Consider the following 21,664-nt stretch of genomic DNA (forward strand, 5'->3'; position numbering starts at 1 on the left):
GCTACTCGGCGACTAACGCCACTGGCTACTCGGATGACCAACATCCACTTAGCTACTCGGAGCACTAGGTCTTCAGCTCCGTCTTCGGGTCTTCAACTGGGTAACTCTCCCCGAGTGCTCTCGCGCGTCCCCCTTTATACCCCACCTGCGGACGTCGCTGCGAGCACCCACTTATTCGACCAATCGCCGGGCGCTGGCTACGATCCTCTTTTCCCACATCTCATCGTGCCTCACCACTCACTCCGCGCCGCCTCGTCATCTGTCACTCCCGGCGCGCGCGTCCACACCACGCCCACAACGCGTGCCCAACCCCGCACCCCGCGCCGCCCCGTGATCCATCACTGTCACAGTCGGCGCACGTCAATACCACCACTACATAGGTAATACAAAAGTGTGCCGTTCCTGGCCCTTCCCCCCCCCCTCAAGCATTATATATACGGGGTGGTATTTATTGCGATCTCTCATTTACTTGATACAGCTGTCGTGGCTGTGACGGTTCCACCTGAAGACGGAGCCTTGTGCGTTGCTTCCGAAACGCCGTGAATTTTTTATTTCGTTTTATTTTACTTTTATTAATTAACATTTTTTACCGACGTGACTTTACCGAAAAAACTTAAGAATATAGTTTTGCGATAACAGAGGAGTTTTTAGAAGCGTGGAGTCGCTGAAAGGAACAACGCGGGGAGAGGACTTGTATAACCAGTGTGTCTGCTTAAATTTCGATGTGAAGCTTCTGTCGTGACTGCAGCAGGGATTCATCTTCTTGGTTCTTTCGGTAAAGTCGTCGCGTAGAAGGGAAGTAAAAAAAAAAATAATAAAATAAAACACTGCCCATAGACTAACACTACTCATAGACTAACACTGCCCATAGACTAACACTACCCATAGACTAACACTGCCCATAGACTAACACTACCCATAGACTAACACTGCCCATAGACTCAACACTGCCCATAGACTCCACACTGCCCATAGACTCAGCACTGCCCATAGACTCAACACTGCCCCATAGACTCAGCACTACCCATAGACTCAACACTGCCCATAGACTCAGCACTGCCCATAGACTCAACACTGCCCATAGACTCAACACTACCCATAGACTCAACACTGCCCATAGACTCAGCACTGCCCATAGACTCCACACTGCCCATAGACTCAGCACTGCCCATAGACTCAGCACTGCCCATAGACTCAACACTGCCCATAGACTAACACTACTCATAGACTAACACTGCCCATAGACTAACACTACCCATAGACTCAACACTGCCCATAGACTCAACACTGCCCATAGACTCAACACTGCCCATAGACTAACACTACCCATAGACTCAACACTGCCCATAGACTCAACACTGCCCATAGACTCAGCACTGCCCATAGACTAACACTACCCATAGACTCAACACTGCCCATAGACTCAACACTGCCCATAGACTCAACACTGCCCATAGACTCAGCACTGCCCATAGACTCAACACTGCCCATAGACTCAGCACTGCCCATAGACTCAGCACTGCCCATAGACTCAACACTACCCATAGACTCAACACTGCCCATAGACTCAACACTGCCCATAGACTCAACACTGCCCATAGACTCAACACTGCCCATAGACTCAACACTGCCCATAGACTCCACACTGCCCATAGACTCAGCACTGCCCATAGACTCAACACTGCCCATAGACTCAACACTGCCCATAGACTCAACACTGCCCATAGACTCAACACTGCCCATAGACTCAACACTGCCCATAGACTCAACACTGCCCATAGACTCCACACTGCCCATAGACTCAACACTGCCCATAGACTCAACACTGCCCATAGACTCAACACTGCCCATAGACTCAACACTGCCCATAGACTCCACACTGCCCATAGACTCAACACTGCCCATAGACTCAACACTGCCCATAGACTCAACACTGCCCATAGACTCAACACTGCCCATAGACTCAACACTGCCCATAGACTCAACAATGCCCATAGACTCAACACTGCCCATAGACTCAACACTACCCATAGACTCAACACTACCCATAGACTCAACACTACCCATAGACTCAACACTGCCCATAGACTCAACAATGCCCATAGACTCAACACTACCCATAGACTCAACACTGCCCATAGACTCAACACTACCCATAGACTCAACACTGCCCATAGACTCAACACTGCCCATAGACTCAACACTGCCCATAGACTCAACACTGCCCATAGACTCAACACTGCCCATAGACTCAACACTGCCCATAGACTCAACACTACCCATAGACTCAACACTACCCATAGACTCAACACTACCCATAGACTCAACACTGCCCATAGACTCAGCACTGCCCATTGACTAACACTGCCCATAGACTCAACACTACCCATAGACTCAACACTACCCATAGACTCAACACTGCCCATAGACTCAACACTACCCATAGACTCAACACTGCCCATAGACTCAACACTGCCCATAGACTCAACACTACCCATAGACTCAACACTACCCATAGACTCAACACTGCCCATAGACTCAACACTACCCATAGACTCAACACTGCCCATAGACTCAACACTGCACCATAGACTCAACACTGCCCATAGACTCAACACTGCCCATAGACTCAACACTGCCCATAGACTCAACACTGCCCATAGACTCAACACTGCCCATAGACTCAACACTGCCCATAGATTCAACACTACCCATAGACTCAACACTGCCCATAGACTCAACACTGCCCATAGACTCAACACTGCCCATAGACTCAACACTACCCATAGACTCAACACTGCCCATAGACTCAACACTGCCCATAGACTCAACACTGCCCATAGATTTTGATTTAAAGCTTTCGTGACTGCAGGGATTCATCTTCTTGGTTCTTTCGGTGAAGTCACGTAGAAGGGAAATAATAAAATAATAAAATAAAACTTTATACTGACAGACACACACACACACAGACACACACACATATACTGACAGACACACACAGACACACACAGACACACAAGTACACACACATATACTGACAGACACACACGCACACACAGACACACACACACACATATACTCACAGACACACACACACACACAGGTACACACACACGCACGCACACAGGTAAACACACACAGGTACACACAAACAGGTACACACACACGCACGCACACAGGTACACACACACAGGTACACGCACTCACACACAGGTACACACACAGGTACACACACATATACTCACAGACACACACGCACAGGTACACACACACACAGACACACACACAGGTACACACACACAGACACACACACCCTTGACACACACACACAGACACACACCCTTGACACGCACCTTCCTGCGCAGGACGACGGCGCGTGAGCGTGGCGGCACGTCCAGCACCAGCTGCTGGCCACTCACGTCGCTCCAGCTGCCCGCAAGCACCTCGTCACCCGCACTATCACACACACACAGTCACACACACACACAGTCACACACTGTCACACACACACACACAGTCACACACACACACAGCTGCTGGCCACTCACGTCGCTCCAGCTGCCCGCAAGCACCTCGTCACCCGCACTGTCACACACACACACACAGTCACACACACACACAGTCACACAGTCACACACACACACACAGTCACACAGTCACACACACACACACAGTCACACACACACACACAGTCACACAGTTACACACACAGTGTCACACACACACAGTGTCACACACACACACACAGTCACACACACACACACACAGTCACACACAGTTACACACAGCTGCTGGCCACTCACGTCGCTCCAGCTGCCCGCAAGCAACTCGTCACACGCACTGTCACACACAGTTACACACAGTCACACACACACAGTGTCACACACACAGTGTCACACACACAGTCACACACAGTTACACACAGTCACACACACACAGTGTCACACACACAGTGTCACACACACAGTCACACACAGTTACACACAGTCACACACACACAGTGTCACATACACACAGTCACAGTCACACACACACAGTCACACACACACACACAGTCACACACACACACACAGTCACACAGTTACACACACACACAGTCACACACACACACAGTCACACAGTCACTCATACACTCACTCATACACTTACTCACACACTCACTCACTCGAGTGAGTGGGTGAGTGGGTGAGTGACTGAGTGAGTAGGTGTGTGAGTGAGTGAGTGAGTGAGCGAGTGGGTGGGTGGGTGAGTGGGTGGGTGGGTGGGTGGGTGGGTGAGTGAGTGAGTGAGCGAGCGACTGAGTGAGTGAGCGAGCGAGCGGGTGACTGAGCGACTGAGTGAGTGAGCGAGCGACTGAGTGGGTGAGTGAGTGTGTGAGTGAGCGAGCGACTGAGTGGCTCACCCCGTGAAGGTGTAGCTGGCGGTGACGTAGATGTAGTTCTCGTAGTACAGCTGCACCCCCTGGGCGCCAGTGAGTGAGTGGGTGAGTGGGTGTGTGAGTGAGCGAGCGAGCGACTGACTGACTGACTGAGTGAGTGTGTGAGTGAGTGAGCGACTGAGTGAGCGAGTGAGTGAGTGAGTGAGTGAGCGAGCGACTGACTGACTGACTGAGTGAGTGAGTGAGCGACTGAGTGAGCGAGTGAGTAAGTGAGTGAGTGAGCGACTGACTGACTGAGTGAGTGAGCGAGCGACTGACTGACTGAGTGAGTGTGTGAGTGAGTGAGCGACTGAGTGAGCGAGTGAGTGAGTGAGTGAGCGAGCGACTGACTGACTGAGTGAGTGAGTGAGCGAGCGACTGACTGACTGAGTGAGTGTGTGAGTGAGTGAGTGAGTGAGCGACTGAGTGAGCGAGTGAGTGAGTGAGCGAGTGAGTGAGCGAGAGACTGAGTGAGTGAGCAACTGAGTGAGTGTGTGGGTGAGTGACTGAGCGACTGAGTGAGTGAGCGAGCGACTGAGTGGGTGAGTGAGTGTGTGAGTGAGCGAGCGACTGAGCGGCTCACCCCGTGAAGGTGTAGCTGGCGGTGACGTAGATGTAGTTCTCGTAGTACAGCTGCACCCCCTGGGCGCCAGTGAGTGAGTGAGTGGGTGGTGGGTGAGTGAGCGAGCGAGCGACTGAGTGAGTGAGCGAGCGAGCGGGTGACTGAGCGACTGTGAGCGAGCGACTGAGTGAGTGGGTGAGTGAGTGAGTGAGTGAGCGAGCGACTGAGCGACTGAGTGAGCGAGCGACTGAGTGACTGAGTGAGTGACTGGGTGAGTGAGTGAGTGAGCGACTGAGCGAGTGACTGAGTGGCTCATCCCGTGAAGGTGTAGCTGAGTGAGTGAGCGGCTCACCCCGTGAAGGTGTAGCTGGCGGTGACGTAGATGTAGTTCTCGTAGTACAGCTGCACCCCCTGGGCGCCAGTGAGTGAGTGAGTGGGTGGGTGAGTGAGTGAGTGAGCGACTGAGCGAGTGACTGAGTGGCTCACCCCGTGAAGGTGTAGCTGAGTGAGTGAGTGGCTCACCCCGTGAAGGTGTAGCTGGCGGTGACGTAGATGTAGTTCTCGTAGTACAGCTGCACCCCCTGGGCTCCGGCGTCGTCCAGCCGGACGGCGCCGCGGGCGGAGCGCGAGGCGGCGCCGCTGACGCTCACCAGCGCGACGGGCGGCAGGCACGGCTCCTCGGGGGCGTAGGCCACGATGGCGCCCGGGGACAAGCGCCAGCGTGGAGACTCGCTGGCGCCCAGCTGGGACACCACCACGGACACCTGGGGGGGAGGGTGAGTGGGTGAGTGGGTGGGTGGGTGGGTGAGTGGGTGAGTGGTGGGTGGGTGGGTGGGTGAGTGAGTGGGTGAGTGGTGGGTGAGTGAGTGGGTGAGTGGGTGGGTGAGTGGGTGAGTGGGTGGGTGGGTGAGTGGGTGAGTGGTGGGTGAGTGAGTGGGTGGGTGGGTGGGTGGGTGGGTGAGTGAGTGGGTGGGTGGGTGAGTGGGTGAGTGGTGGGTGGGTGGGTGAGTGAGTGGGTGAGTGGTGGGTGAGTGAGTGGGTGGGTGGGTGGGTGAGTGGGTGAGTGGTGGGTGGGTGGGTGAGTGAGTGGGTGAGTGGTGGGTGAGTGAGTGGGTGAGTGGGTGAGTGGGTGGGTGAGTGGGTGAGTGGGTGGGTGGGTGAGTGGGTGAGTTGGTGAGTGGGTGGGTGGGTGGGTGGGTGAGTGAGTGGGTGAGTGGTGGGTGGGTGGGTGGGTGGGTGAGTGAGTGGGTGGGTGAGTGGGTGAGTGGTGGGTGGGTGGGTGAGTGGGTGAGTGAGTGGGTGGGTGGGTGGGTGAGTGGGTGAGTGGTGGGTGAGTGAGTGGGTGGGTGGGTGGGTGAGTGAGTGGGTGGGTGGGTGGGTGAGTGGGTGAGTGGTGGGTGGGTGGGTGGGTGGGTGAGTGAGTGGGTGAGTGGTGGGTGAGTGAGTGGGTTGGTGGGGGTGTGGGTGGGTGGGTGAGTGGGTGAGTGGTGGGTGGGTGGGTGAGTGAGTGGGTGAGTGGTGGGTGAGTGAGTGGGTGAGTGGGTGAGTGGGTGGGTGAGTGGGTGAGTGGGTGGGTGGGTGAGTGGGTGAGTTGGTGAGTGGGTGGGTGGGTGGGTGAGTGAGTGGGTGAGTGGTGGGTGGGTGGGTGGGTGAGTGAGTGGGTGAGTGGTGGGTGGGTGGGTGAGTGAGTGGGTGAGTGGTGGGTGAGTGAGTGAGTGGGTGAGTGGGTGGGTGAGTGGGTGAGTGGTGGGTGAGTGAGTGAGTGGGTGGGTGGGTGGGTGAGTGAGTGAGTTTGGGTGGGTGGGTGAGTGAGTGAGTGGGTGGGTGAGTGGGTGAGTGGGTGGGTGGGTGAGTGGGTGAGTTGGTGAGTGGGTGGGTGGGTGAGTGAGTGGGTGAGTTTGTGAGTGGGTGGGTGAGTGGGTGAGTGAGTGAGTGGGTGGGTGGGTGGGTGAGTGGGTGGGTGGGTGGGTGAGTGGGTGGGTGAGTGAGTGGGTGGGTGGGTGAGTGGGTGGGTGAGTGGGTGGGTGGGTGGGTGAGTGGGTGAGTGGGGGGGTGAGTGGGTGGGTGGGTGAGTGGGTGGGTGGGTGAGTGGGTGGGTGGGTGAGTGGGTGGGTGGGTGAGTGGGTGGGTGGGTGGGTGGGTGGGTGGGTGAGTGGGTGGGTGGGTGAGTGGGTGGGTGAGTGGGTGGGTGAGTGGGTGGGTGTGTAAGTGGGTTAAACCCGACCCGGCCATTGTGAGACCCCACCTCAGGCATTGAAAATCACCCAATAGGATGACCACCCACCCCACCCCACCAACCCACCCCACCGCACCCTCCCCACCGCACCCTCCCCACCCACCCACCCCACCCACCACCCACCCCACCCACCACCCACCCACCCCACCCTCCCCACCCCACCCACCCCACCCCATCCACCCACCCCACCGCACCCTCCCCACCCACCCACCCCACCCACCACCCACCCCACTCCATCCACCCACCCCACTCCATCCACCCACCCACAACCCACCCACTCACCCACCCACCCACCCACCCACCCACTCACCCACCCACCCACCCACTCACCCACCCACCCACTCACTCACCCACCCACCCACCCACCCACTCACTCACCCACTCACCCACTCACCCACTCACTCACTCACCCACCCACTCACTCACCCACTCACCCACCCACCCACTCACCCACCCACCCACTCACTCACCCACCCACTCACCCACCCACCCACCCACCACCCACCAGGGAGTGGTTCTCCAGGCGGTATGGAGGGGGGAGGCAGTCGGTGTCCAGGAACTCTGCGTGGAAGGTGGCGTCACGGAGAGCCACCTCCACCCGCAGGAAGCCGCACGGACGGCCACCACCACCACCACCACCAACACCACCACCACCGCCACCACCGCCACCACCAACAATGCCACCGCCAACGCCACCGCCACCACCGCTACCACCGCTATCACCGCCACCACCACCAACAATGCCACCACCGCCACCACCAACAACGCCACCACCACCGCCACCACCACCAGCACCACCGGAGGGGGAGCTGGGACCCTCCTCCTCCTCCCTGTGGTGGGGGAGAGAACGGGAACGGGGGGAGAATCAGAATCAGGAGGTCACGGGACAGATCCTGGTGGTGCCATGGGTTGACTGCTGTGTGTGTGTCTGTGTGTGTGTGTCTGTGTGTGTGTGTCTGTGTGTGCGTGTCTGAGTGTGTGTCTCTGTGTGTGCGTGTGTCTGCGTGTGTGTCTCTGTGTGTCTGCGTGTGTGTGTCTGCGTGTGTGTGTCTGTGTGTGCGTGTCTGAGTGTGTGTCTCTGTGTGTGCGTGTGTCTGCGTGTGTGTGTCTGTGTGTGTCTGTGTGTGCGTGTGTCTGCGTGTGTGTGTCTGTGTCTGTGTGTGTGTCTGTCTGTGTGTGTGTCTGTGTGTGTGTGTGTCTGTGTGTGTCTGAGTGTGTGTCTCTGTGTGTGTGTGTCTGCGTGTGTCTGCGTGTGTGTCTGCGTGTGTGTGTATGTATGTGTGTGTGTCTGTCTGTGTGTGTGTCTGTGTGTGTCTCTGTGTGTGTGTGTCTGTGTGTATCTGCGTGTGTGTGTCTGTCTGTGTGTGTGTCTCTGTGCGTGTGTCTGTGCGTGTGTCTGTGTGTGTGCATCTCCCCCCCGCCAAACCCCTCCCCCCCTCCCACCCACCCCACCCCGTAAAGTCCCGTCGGTTCGCGACGCCCACCTCACGCAGACGTGAAACGACCCCGTGCAGTCGATGCGGAACCCGCCCGACCAGACGCCCCGTGACCGTCCGCTGTGGTGGTTCCCCGCCGGCGCCGCCGACGCGGCGGGTACCGGCGGGGAGGGGCCGCTGCTGCTGCTGCTGCTGCTGATGCTGCTGCTGGTGGTGGTGGTGGTGCGGTGGGGAGAGGCGGACACACAGCAGCTGCTCCAGGTCGCAGCGGGGCCAGTGGAAAACGAGACTGGCGCCCGGCAGCGCCGAGACCGGCGCCGGCTGGGCACGGCCGCCCTGCGGAGGAACGACGGCGGAGTTACAGTCGTAGCTACAGTCGTAGCTACAGTGGTAGCTACAGTCGTAGCTACAGTGGTAGCTACAGTCGTAGCAGTCATGGTCATAGCTATAGTCGTAGACAGTCATCATCTTTTCCAGCACCACTCACTCACCCACCCACCCACTCACTCACCCACTCACCCACTTACTCACCCACCCATTCACCCACTCACTCACCCACTCATTTACCCACCCACTCACCCATTCACTCACCCACCCACTCACCCATTCACTCACCCATCCACTCACCCACCCACCCACTCACTCACTCACTCACCCACCCACCCACCCACCCACTCACTCACTCACTCACTCACTCACCCACTCACCCACTAACTCACCCACCCACCCACCCACTCACTCACCCACTCACCCACCCATTCACCCACCCACTCACCCACCCACCCACTCACCCACCCACCCACTCACTCACTCACTCACTCACTCACTCACCCACCCACCCACCCACTCACCCACCCACCCACCCACTCACCCACCCACTCACCCACTCACCCACTCACTCACTCACCTACTCACTCATACACTCACTCATCCACCCACTCACTCAATCACTCACCCACTCACTCACCCACCCACCCACCCACCCACCCACTCACTCACTCACCCACTCACTCACTCACTCACTCACCCACCCACCCACCCACCCACCCACCCACTCACTCACTCACTCACCCACTCACTCACTCACCCACTCACCCACTCACCCACCCACCCACTCACTCACTCACCCACCCACTCACCCACTCACCCACCCGCTCACCCATTCACCCACCCACCCACTCACTCACCCACTCACCCACCCACTCACTCACCCACCCACTCACTCACTCACTCACCCACCCACCCACCCACTCACTCACTCACCCACCCACTCACTCACCCACCCACCCACCCACTCACCCACCCACTCACTCACTCACCCACCCACTCACCCACTCACCCACCCGCTCACCCATTCACCCACCCACCCACTCACTCACCCACTCACCCACCCACTCACTCACCCACCCACTCACTCACTCACTCACCCACCCACCCACCCACTCACTCACTCACCCACCCACTCACTCACCCACCCACCCACCCACCCACTCACCCACCCACTCACTCACTCACCCACCCACTCACCCACTCACCCACCCGCTCACCCATTCACCCACCCACCCACTCACTCACCCACTCACCCACCCACTCACTCACCCACCCACCCACTCACTCACCCACCCACTCACCCACCCACTCACCCACTCACTCACTCACCCACTCACTCACCCACTCACCCACCCACCCACCCACTCACCCACCCACCCACTCACCCACTCACCCACCCACCCACTCACCCACCCACTCACTCACTCACCCACCCACCCACCCACTCACCCACCCACCCACCCACTCACCCACTCACTCACCCACCCACCCACCCACTCACCCACCCACTCACTCACTCACTCACCCACCCACCCACCCACCCACTCACTCACTCACCCACCCACTCACTCACCCACCCACCCACCCACTCACCCACCCACTCACTCACTCACCCACCCACCCACCCACTCACCCACCCACTCACTCACCTGAGTGAACTCTCTCTGTGCGAAGCTGAGCGAGTGTTTGGAGCGGTTCGTGAGGAGGAAGCGAGGGGCGAAGGTGACCACCTGCGTGTCGCGGAAGCGGCCACGCGCCTTGCGCACAATGATGCCTTCACACGCACAGCGGGGGGGGGGGGGGGGTGAGTGGGTGGGTGAGTGGGTGGGTGAGTGGATGGGTGGATGAGTGAGTGAGTGGGTGAGTGGGTGAGTGGGTGAGTGGGTGGGTGGATGAGTGAGTGAGTGGGTGGGTGGGTGAGTGGGTGAGTAAGTGGGTGGGTGAGTGGATGGGTGGATGAGTGAGTGAGTGGGTGGGTGGGTGAGTGGGTGAGTGGGTGGGTGGGTGAGTAAGTGGGTGGGTGGGTGAGTGGGTGAGTGGGTGAGTGGGTGAGTGGGTGAGTGGGTGGGTGGGTGGGTGAGTGAGTGAGTGGGTGAGTGGGTGGGTGGGTGAGTGAGTGAGTGAGTGGGTGAGTGAGTGGGTGGGTGGGTGAGTGAGTGGGTGGGTGGGTGGGTGAGTGGGTGGGTGGGTGAGTGGGTGAGTGGGTGAGTGGGTGGGTGGGTGGGTGAGTGGGTGGGTGGGTGAGTGGGTGAATGGGTGAGTGGGTGGGTGAGTGAGTGGGTGAGTGGGTGGGTGAGTGGGTGGGTGAGTGGGTGGGTGGGTGGGTGAGTGGGTGGGTGAGTGGGTGGGTGGGTGGGTGGGTGAGTGAGTGGATGGGTGGATGAGTGAGTGAGTGGGTGGGTGAGTGGGTGAGTGGGTGGGTGGGTGAGTAAGTGGGTGGGTGAGTAAGTGGGTGGGTGGGTGGGTGGGTGAGTGAGTGAGTGGGTGAGTGGGTGAGTGGGTGGGTGGGTGAGTAAGTGGGTGGGTGAGTGGGTGGGTGAGTGGGTGAGTGGGTGGGTGGGTGAGTGAGTGAGTGAGTGAATGGGTGAGTGGGTGGGTGAGTGGGTGGGTGGGTGAGTGAGTGGGTGGGTGAGTGGGTGGGTGAGTGGGTGGGTGAGTGGGTGGGTGGGTGGATGAGTAGATGACTGAGTGAGTGAGTGAGAGAGTGACTGAGTGACTGAGTGAGTGAGTGAGTGACTGAGTGACTGAGTGACTGAGTGAGCATCACCGATGTTGTACACAAGTCCCGGGCGGTTCTCCGCCTGCAGCACGGTGAGTGTGCGCATGCCAGAGCCCCCGTCCAGGGAGAAGGAGTGTGTGAGTGAGTGAGTGAGTGAGTGACTGAGTGACTGAGTGAGTGAGTGACTGAGTGAGTGACTGAGTGGGTGAGTGAGTGACTGAGTGACTGAGTGAGTGAGTGACTGAGTGAGTGAGTGACTGAGTGAGTGACTGAGTGGGTGAGTGAGTGACTGAGTGACTGAGTGAGTGACTAACTGAGTGAGTGACTGAGTGACTGAGTGACTGAGTGAGTGACTGAGTGAGCGAGCGAGCGAGCGAGTAGATGACTGACTGAGTGACTGACTGACTGAGTGAGTGAGTGGATGACTGAGTGACTGAGTGACTGACTGACTGAGTGACTGAGTGAGTAAGTGACTGACTGAGTGAGTGACTGAGTGACTGAGTGAATGAGTGATCATCACCGATGTTGTACACAAGTCCCGGGCGGTTCTCCGCCTGTAGCACGGTGAGTGTGCGCACGCCAGAGCCCCCGTCCAGGGAGAAGGAGTGTGTGAGTGAGTGAGTGAGTGACTGAGTGACTGAGTGAGTGGGTGAGTGACTGAATGAGTGACTGAGTGAGTGACTGAGTGACTGAGTGAGTGAGTGACTGAGTGAGTGACTGAGTGACTGAGTGACTGACTGACTGAGTGAGTGACTGAGTGAGTGAGCGAGCGAGCGAGCGAGTGAGTAGATGACTGACTGAGTGACTGACTGACTGACTGAGTGAGTGGATGACTGAGTGACTGAGTGACTGACTGACTGACTGAGTGACTGAGTGAGTAAGTGACTGAGTGAGTGAGTGAGTGAGTGACTGAGTGGGTAGGTGAGCATCACCAATGTTGTACACGAGCCCTGGACGGTTCTCCGCCTGTAGCACGGTGAGTGTGCGCACGCCAGAGCCCCCGTCCAGGGAGAACGAGTGGGTGAGTGAGTGAGTGAGTGACTGAGTGAGTGGGTGAGTGAGTGACTGAGTGAGTGAGTGACTGAGTGAGTGACTGAGTGACTGAGTGACTGACTGAGTGACTGACTGAGTGACTGACTGAGTGAGCGAGCGAGCGAGCGAGTAGATGACTGACTGAGTGACTGACTGACTGACTGACTGAGTGAGTGGATGACTGAGTGACTGAGTGACTGACTGACTGACTGAGTGACTGAGTGAGTAAATGACTGACTGAGTGAGTGAGTGAGTGACTGAGTGAGTGAGTGAGTGACTGAGTGACTGAGTGAGTGGGTGAGTGACTGAATGAGTGACTGAGTGAGTGACTGAGTGACTGAGTGAGTGAGTGACTGAGTGAGTGACTGAGTGACTGAGTGACTGACTGAGTGACTGACTGAGTGACTGAGTGAGTGAGCGAGCGAGCGAGCGAGCGAGTGAGTAGATGACTGACTGACTGACTGAGTGAGTGGATGACTGAGTGACTGAGTGACTGACTGACTGACTGAGTGACTGAGTGAGTAAGTGACTGACTGAGTGAGTGAGTGAGTGACTGAGTGGGTAGGTGAGCATCACCAATGTTGTACACGAGCCCTGGACGGTTCTCCGCCTGTAGCACGGTGAGTGTGCGCACGCCAGAGCCCCCGTCCAGGGAGAACGAGTGTGTGAGTGAGTGAGTGACTGAGTGACTGAGTGAGTGGGTGAGTGACTGAATGAGTGACTGAGTGAGTGACTGAGTGACTGAGTGAGTGAGTGACTGAGTGAGTGACTGAGTGACTGAGTGACTGACTGAGTGACTGACTGAGTGACTGAGTGAGTGAGCGAGCGAGCGAGTGAGTAGATGACTGACTGACTGAGTGAGTGACTGAGTGAGTAAGTGACTGACTGAGTGAGTGAGTGAGTGACTGAGTGGGTAGGTGAGCATCACCAATGTTGTACACGAGCCCTGGACGGTTCTCCGCCTGTAGCACGGTGAGTGTGCGCACGCCAGAGCCCCCGTCCAGGGAGAACGAGTGTGTGAGTGAGTGAGTGAGTGACTGAGTGTGTGAGTGAGTGAGTGACTGAGTGACTGAGTGAGTGGGTGAGTGACTGAATGAGTGACTGAGTGAGTGACTGAGTGACTGAGTGAGTGAGTGACTGAGTGAGTGACTGAGTGACTGAGTGACTGACTGAGTGACTGACTGAGTGACTGAGTGAGTGAGCGAGCGAGCGAGCGAGTAGATGACTGACTGAGTGACTGACTGACTGACTGAGTGAGTGGATGACTGAGTGACTGAGTGACTGACTGACTGAGTGAGTGACTGAGTGAGTAAGTGACTGACTGAGTGAGTGAGTGAGTGACTGAGTGGGTAGGTGAGCATCACCAATGTTGTACACGAGCCCTGGACGGTTCTCCGCCTGTAGCACGGTGAGTGTGCGCACGCCAGAGCCCCCGTCCAGGGAGAACGAGTGGGTGAGTGAGTGAGTGAGTGACTGAGTGAGTGGGTGAGTGAGTGACTGAGTGAGTGAGTGACTGAGTGAGTGACTGAGTGACTGAGTGACTGACTGAGTGACTGACTGAGTGACTGACTGAGTGAGCGAGCGAGCGAGTGAGTAGATGACTGACTGACTGAGTGAGTGACTGAGTGAGTAAGTGACTGACTGAGTGAGTGAGTGAGTGACTGAGTGGGTAGGTGAGCATCACCAATGTTGTACACGAGCCCTGGACGGTTCTCCGCCTGTAGCACGGTGAGTGTGCGCACGCCAGAGCCCCCGTCCAGGGAGAACGAGTGGGTGAGTGAGTGAGTGAGTGACTGAGTGAGTGGGTGAGTGAGTGACTGAGTGAGTGAGTGACTGAGTGAGTGACTGAGTGACTGAGTGACTGACTGAGTGACTGACTGAGTGACTGACTGAGTGACTGACTGAGTGAGCGAGCGAGCGAGCGAGTAGATGACTGACTGAGTGACTGACTGACTGACTGACTGAGTGAGTGGATGACTGAGTGACTGAGTGACTGACTGACTGACTGAGTGACTGAGTGAGTAAATGACTGACTGAGTGAGTGAGTGAGTGACTGAGTGAGTGAGTGAGTGACTGAGTGACTGAGTGAGTGGGTGAGTGACTGAATGAGTGACTGAGTGAGTGACTGAGTGACTGAGTGAGTGAGTGACTGAGTGAGTGACTGAGTGACTGAGTGACTGACTGAGTGACTGACTGAGTGACTGAGTGAGTGAGCGAGCGAGCGAGCGAGTGAGTAGATGACTGACTGACTGACTGAGTGAGTGGATGACTGAGTGACTGAGTGACTGACTGACTGACTGAGTGACTGAGTGAGTAAGTGACTGACTGAGTGAGTGAGTGAGTGACTGAGTGGGTAGGTGAGCATCACCAATGTTGTACACGAGCCCTGGACGGTTCTCCGCCTGTAGCACGGTGAGTGTGCGCACGCCAGAGCCCCCGTCCAGGGAGAACGAGTGTGTGAGTGAGTGAGTGACTGAGTGACTGAGTGAGTGGGTGAGTGACTGAATGAGTGACTGAGTGAGTGACTGAGTGACTGAGTGAGTGAGTGACTGAGTGAGTGACTGAGTGACTGAGTGACTGACTGAGTGACTGACTGAGTGACTGAGTGAGTGAGCGAGCGAGCGAGTGAGTAGATGACTGACTGACTGAGTGAGTGACTGAGTGAGTAAGTGACTGACTGAGTGAGTGAGTGAGTGACTGAGTGGGTAGGTGAGCATCACCAATGTTGTACACGAGCCCTGGACGGTTCTCCGCCTGTAGCACGGTGAGTGTGCGCACGCCAGAGCCCCCGTCCAGGGAGAACGAGTGGGTGAGTGAGTGAGTGAGTGACTGAGTGAGTGGGTGAGTGAGTGACTGAGTGAGTGAGTGACTGAGTGAGTGACTGAGTGACTGAGTGACTGACTGAGTGACTGACTGAGTGACTGACTGAGTGAGCGAGCGAGCGAGTGAGTAGATGACTGACTGACTGAGTGAGTGACTGAGTGAGTAAGTGACTGACTGAGTGAGTGAGTGAGTGACTGAGTGGGTAGGTGAGCATCACCAATGTTGTACACGAGCCCTGGACGGTTCTCCGCCTGTAGCACGGTGAGTGTGCGCACGCCAGAGCCCCCGTCCAGGGAGAACGAGTGGGTGAGTGAGTGAGTGAGTGACTGAGTGAGTGGGTGAGTGAGTGACTGAGTGAGTGAGTGACTGAGTGAGTGACTGAGTGACTGAGTGACTGACTGAGTGACTGACTGAGTGACTGAGTGAGTGAGCGAGCGAGCGAGTGAGTAGATGACTGACTGACTGACTGAGTGAGTGGATGACTGAGTGACTGAGTGACTGACTGACTGACTGAGTGACTGAGTGAGTAAGTGACTGACTGAGTGAGTGAGTGAGTGACTGAGTGGGTAGGTGAGCATCACCGAGGTTGTACACGAGCCCTGGACGGTTCTCCGCCTGCAGCACGGTGAGTGTGCGCACGCCAGAGCCCCCGTCCAGGGAGAACGAGTGTGTGAGTGAGTGAGTGAGTGACTGAGTGACTGAGTGAGTGGGTGAGTGACTGAATGAGTGACTGAGTGAGTGACTGAGTGACTGAGTGACTGAGTGACTGAGTGAGTGACTGAGTGAGTGACTGAGTGAGTGACTGAGTGACTGACTGAGTGACTGAGTGAGTGAGCGAGCGAGCGAGCGAGTGAGTAGATGACTGACTGAGTGACTGACTGACTGAGTGAGTGGATGACTGAGTGACTGAGTGACTGACTGACTGACTGAGTGACTGAGTGAGTAAGTGACTGACTGAGTGAGTGAGTGAGTGACTGAGTGGGTAGGTGAGCATCACCGATGTTGTACACGAGCCCTGGACGGTTCTCCGCCTGCAGCACGGTGAGTGTGCGCACGCCAGAGCCCCCGTCCAGGGAGAACGAGTGGGACCAGGCCGGGTGCCCGTCGGGGTGGAGGCCTCTGCCCAGCCGCATGCTGCACCTGCACGTGACGCACACACACACACAAAGGTTCACCAGGTAGCCTCTAGCAGGGCTGCAGGGGCAAGTGCTGAGACACAGACAAAGGTTCACCCACGTAGCCTCTAGCAGGGCTGTAAAGGCAAGTGCTGAGACACAGACAAAGGTTCACCAGGTAGCCTCTAGCAGGGCTGTAGATGTTCACTGGATCACCACCGCCGCACACACACACACAGAGAGACACACAGACACACACACACACACAGAGACACACACACACACACACAGACACACACACACACACAGAGACACACACACACACACACAGACACACACAGACACACACAGAGACACACACACACACACACAGACACACACACACACACACAGAGACACACACAGACACACACAGAGACACACACACACACACACAGACACACACACACACACAGACACACACACAGACACACACACAGACACACACACAGACACAGAGACACACACAGACACACACAGAGAGACACACAGACACACACAGACACACACAGAGACACACACACACAGACACACACACAGACACACACAGACACACACAGAGACACACACACACACAGAGAGGTACACAAACACCCCCCCACGTGCCCCCTCCCCCGTGCCTCCCCCACATGCCCCCCCCCACGTGCACCCCCACGTGCCCCCTCCCACGTGCCCCCTCCCCCGTGCCTCCCCCACGTGCCCCCCCCCACGTGCCCCCCCACGTGCCCCCTCCCCCGTGCCTCCCCCACGTGCCCCCCCCCACGTGCCCCCCCACGTGCCCCCTCCCCCGTGCCTCCCCCACGTGCCCCCCCCCACGTGCCCCCCCACGTGCCCCCCCCCACGTGCCCCCCCACGTGCCCCCTCCCCCGTGACCCCCTCACGTGCCTCCCCCACGTGCCCCCCCACGTGCCCCCCCACGTGCCCCCTCCCCCGCCCCCTCCCCCGTGCCTCCCCCACGTGCCCCCCCCCACGTGCCCCCCCACGTGCCCCCTCCCCCGCCCCCTCCCCCGTGCCTCCCCCACGTGCCCCCCCCCCACGTGCCCCCTCCCCCGTGACCCCCTCACGTGCCCCCCCCCACGTGCCCCCTCCCCCGTGCCTCCCCCACGTGCCCCCCCCCACGTGCCCCCCCACGTGCCCCCTCCCCCGTGCCTCCCCCACGTGCCCCCCCACGTGCCCCCCCACGTGCCCCCTCCCCCGTGCCCCCCCACGTGCCCCCTCCCCCGTGCCTCCCCCACGTGCCCCCCCACGTGCCCCCTCCCCCGTGCCTCCCCCACGTGCCCCCCCCCACGTGCCCCCCCACGTGCCCCCTCCCCCGTGCCTCCCCCACGTGCCCCCCCACGTGCCCCCTCCCCCGTGCCCCCTCCACGTGCCCCCCCCCACGTGCCCCCCCACGTGCCCCCTCCCCCGTGCCCCCCCACGTGCCCCCTCCCCCGTGCCTCCCCCACGTGCCCCCTCCCCCGTGCCCCCTCCACGTGCCCCCCCCCACGTGCCCCCCCACGTGCCCCCTCCCCCGTGCCCCCTCACGTGCCCCCTCCCCCGTGCCTCCCCCACGTGCCCCCCCCCACGTGCCCCCCCACGTGCCCCCTCCCCCGTGCCCCCTCACGTGCCCCCTCCCCCGTGCCTCCCCCACGTGCCCCCTCACGTGCCCCCTCACGTGCCCCCTCCCCCGTGCCTCCCCCACGTGCCCCCCCACATGCCCCCCCCCACATGACCCCCCCGTGCCCCCCCCCCCCAGGGGCCTCACAGCTGGGGCTGCTCGCGATCAGCGTAGCTGAAGAGGAGCGGCGTGAGGCTCCGCGCCACCTCGTGCTCCTCAAACTGCCCAGCGGCAGCAGCCTCAGCCCCACGCACTCCCTCCTGGCGGAACACCAGCGGCAGGCCTGCGGTGGCGGTGGGGGTGGTGAGGGTGAGGGTGGTGGGGGTGGTGGTGGTGGTGGTGGGGGTGGTGAGGGTGGTGGTGGTGGTGAGGGTGGTGGGTGGTGGTGAGGGTGGTGGTGGTGGTGGTGGTGAGGGTGGTGGTGAGGGTGGTGAGGGTGGTGGTGGTGAGGGTGGTGGTGGTGGTGGTGAGGGTGGTGAGGGTGGTGGGGGTGGTGAGGGTGGTGAGGGTGGTGGGGGTGGTGAGGGTGGTGGTGGTGGTGGTGGTGGTGGTGAGGGTGGTGGTGGTGGTGAGGGTGGTGGTGGTGGTGAGGGTGGTGAGGGTGGTGAGGGTGGTGAGGGTGGTGGTGGTGGTGAGGGTGGTGGTGGTGGTGGTGGTGGTGAGGGTGGTGGTGGTGGTGAGGGTGGTGAGGGTGGTGGTGGTGGTGGTGAGGGTGGCGGTGGGGGTGGTGAGGGTGGTGGTGGTGGTGAAGGTGGTGGTGAGGGTGGTGGTGGTGGTGGTGGTGGTGGTGAAGGTGGTGGTGGCGGGGGTGGCATCAGTAGCGGTTAGAATTGGGACCCATCATCATCATCAGCAGCAGCAGCAGTAGTCGTAGCAACATCATCATCATCGCCAGTAGTAGCAGCATCATCATCATCAGCAGCAGTAGCAGCATCATCATCATCAGCAGCAGCGCCAGTAGTAGCAACATTATCATCATCATCAGCAGCAGCAGCATCATCATCATCATCAGCAGCGCCAGCAGTAGTAGCAACATCATCATCACACTCACCATCATCATCATCATCTCAGTCTCCCCCCTTCTCACCCCTCCTGTACAGGAGGAGACGGTGGGCAGTGGGCAGTGTGGAGCTCCCCGTGTGTGTGTGTGAGTCTCACCCTGTGTGTGTGTGTCTCACCCTGCCTGTGTGTGTGTGTCTCCGTGTGTGTGTCTGTGCGTGTGTGTGTGTCTCTGTGTGTGTGTCTCTGTGTGTGTGTGTGTGTGTCTGTGTGTGTGTGTGTGTCTCTGTGTGTCTCTGTGTGTGTGTGTGTCTCACCCTGCCTGTGTGTCTCTGTGTGTGTGTCTGTGTGTGTGTGTCTGTGTGTGTGTGTCTCTGTGTGTGTGTGTGTGTGTCTGTGTGTGTGTGTGTGTCTCTGTGTGTGTGTGTGTGAGTCTCACCCTGTGTGTGTCTCACCCTGTGTGTGTGTGTGAGCCTGAGTTTCACCCCTGCCTGTGTGTGTGTGTGTGTCTCACCCTGTGTGTGTGTCTCACCCTGTGTGTGTGTGCGTCTCACCGGTCTTGTTCAGGAGCAAGAAGGGAGCCGACAGGAGGACGCGGCGGGCTCCGTGTGTGTGTGTGAGTCTCACCCTGTGTGTGTGTGTGTCTCTCTGTGTGTGTGTGTCTCTGTGTGTGTGTGTCTCTGTGTGTGTGACCCTGAGTCTCACCGGTCTTGTTCAGGAGCCAGTAGGGAGCCGACAGGAGGACACGCCGGGCTCCGTGTGTGTGTGTGAGTCTCACCCTGTGTGTGTGTGTGTCTCTCTGTGTGTGTGTCTCTGTGTGTGTGTATGTGTGTCTCTGTGTGTCTCTGTGTGCGTGTGCGACCCTGAGTCTCACCGGTCTTGTTCAGGAGCCAGTAGGGAGCCGACAGGAGGACGCGGCGGGCTCCGTGTGTGTGAGTCTCACCCTGTGTGTGTGTGTGTCTCTGTGTGTGTGTGTCTCTGTGTGTGTGACCCTGAGTCTCACCGGTCTTGTTCAGGAGCCAGTAGGGAGCCGACAGGAGGACGCGGCGGGCTCCGTGCGCCACGCTGGCCACGCGCACCGTCAGCAGCAGGCGGCGCTGACGCGGGTCGAAGACCCGCAGCTGCGCCACCCGCTCCGAGCGCCACGCCCGCTCAGAGCCGGCGCCGCCGCTGGAGCCGGAGCCACCGGAGCCACCGGAGCCACCGGAGCCACCGGAGCCACCGCCCCCGGCGGGTCCCGGTATCAGCAGCAGCTCCTTGCAGCGCGGGAAGTTCTCAAGCTCCACGCCTGAGGGGGAGGGAGGGGGAGGGAGGGTGAATGGGTGAGTGGGTGGGTGGGTGGGTGAGTGGGTGGGTGGGTGGGTGAGTGGGTGGGTGGGTGAGTGAGTGGGTGGGTGAGTGGGTGAGTGGGTGAGTGGGTGGGTGGGTGGGTGAGTGGGTGGGTGGGTGGGTGGGTGGGTGAGAGGGTGGGTGGGTGAGAGGGTGGGTGGGTGAGTGAGTGAGTGAGTGGGTGGGTGAGTGGGTGAGTGGGTGAGTGGGTGGGTGGGTGAGTGGGTGGGTGAGTGGGTGAGTGGGTGGGTGGGTGGGTGAGAGGGTGGGTGGGTGAGTGAGTGAGTGGGTGGGTGGGTGAGTGGGTGAGTGGGTGAGTGGGTGGGTGGGCGGGGAGGGTGGGTGGGTGGGTGGGTGAGTGGGTGAGTGGGTGAGTGGGTGGGTGGGTGGTGGTGAGTGGGTGAGTGGGTGGGTGAGTGGGTGGGTGAGTGGGTGGGCAGGTGAGTGAGTGAGTGATGGAAGGAGGAAGAGTTGAGAAGGGAGATGATGATGCTGCTGCTACCGATGATGATGATGCTGCTGATGATGGTGATGATGGTGAGGATGATGATGATGACGATGATGATGACGATGATGATGAGGATGATGATGCTGCTGCTGGTGATGATGACGATGACGACGATGATGGTGATGATGGTGACGATGGTGATGATGATGATGATGACGATGTTGATGATGATGATGAGACTGACCCAGCTCGATGTTCCGTGACGTGTCGGCTGACTCCAGCGCCGCGTCCTGCCCAGGAGACAGGACGCCACGTAGCAGCGGCAACCCTGGGGGGAGAGAGACAGAGAGAAACAGCTACCACTACCACCACCACTACCACTAACACCACCACTACCACCACCACTACCACTAACACCACCACTACCACCACCACTACCACTAACACCACCACTACCACCACCACTACCACTAACACCACCACTACCACCCACCACTACCACTAACACCACCACTACCACCACCACTACCACTAACACCACTAACACCACTACCACTACCCACGCAGCAGCGGCAACCCTGG

At 58.9% G+C, this 21,664-nt stretch overlaps 1 protein-coding gene across 1 annotated transcript in view; it reads right to left on the reverse strand.

The window, feature by feature from the left end:
- The window catches only part of LOC144955247 (intermembrane lipid transfer protein VPS13D-like), a gene marked incomplete at its 5' end in the record, with an annotated part of 49,403 nt that extends 27,993 nt beyond the window's left edge, over window positions 1-21,410 (reverse strand). Inside the window, 10 exon segments of the mRNA XM_078885529.1 lie at window positions 3,354-3,456; window positions 5,502-5,743; window positions 7,721-8,045; window positions 8,700-8,837; window positions 8,839-8,987; window positions 10,631-10,755; window positions 16,553-16,695; window positions 18,454-18,589; window positions 20,309-20,593; window positions 21,327-21,410. Of these exon segments, the coding sequence (XP_078741655.1) occupies window positions 3,354-3,456; window positions 5,502-5,743; window positions 7,721-8,045; window positions 8,700-8,837; window positions 8,839-8,987; window positions 10,631-10,755; window positions 16,553-16,695; window positions 18,454-18,589; window positions 20,309-20,593; window positions 21,327-21,410 (1,730 nt within the window).
- Window positions 21,411-21,664: the final 254 nt, after the last annotated feature.

Source organism: Lampetra fluviatilis, unplaced genomic scaffold, assembly GCF_964198595.1.
Source record: "Lampetra fluviatilis unplaced genomic scaffold, kcLamFluv1.1 SCAFFOLD_334, whole genome shotgun sequence".
NCBI lineage: Eukaryota > Metazoa > Chordata > Hyperoartia > Petromyzontiformes > Petromyzontidae > Lampetra > Lampetra fluviatilis.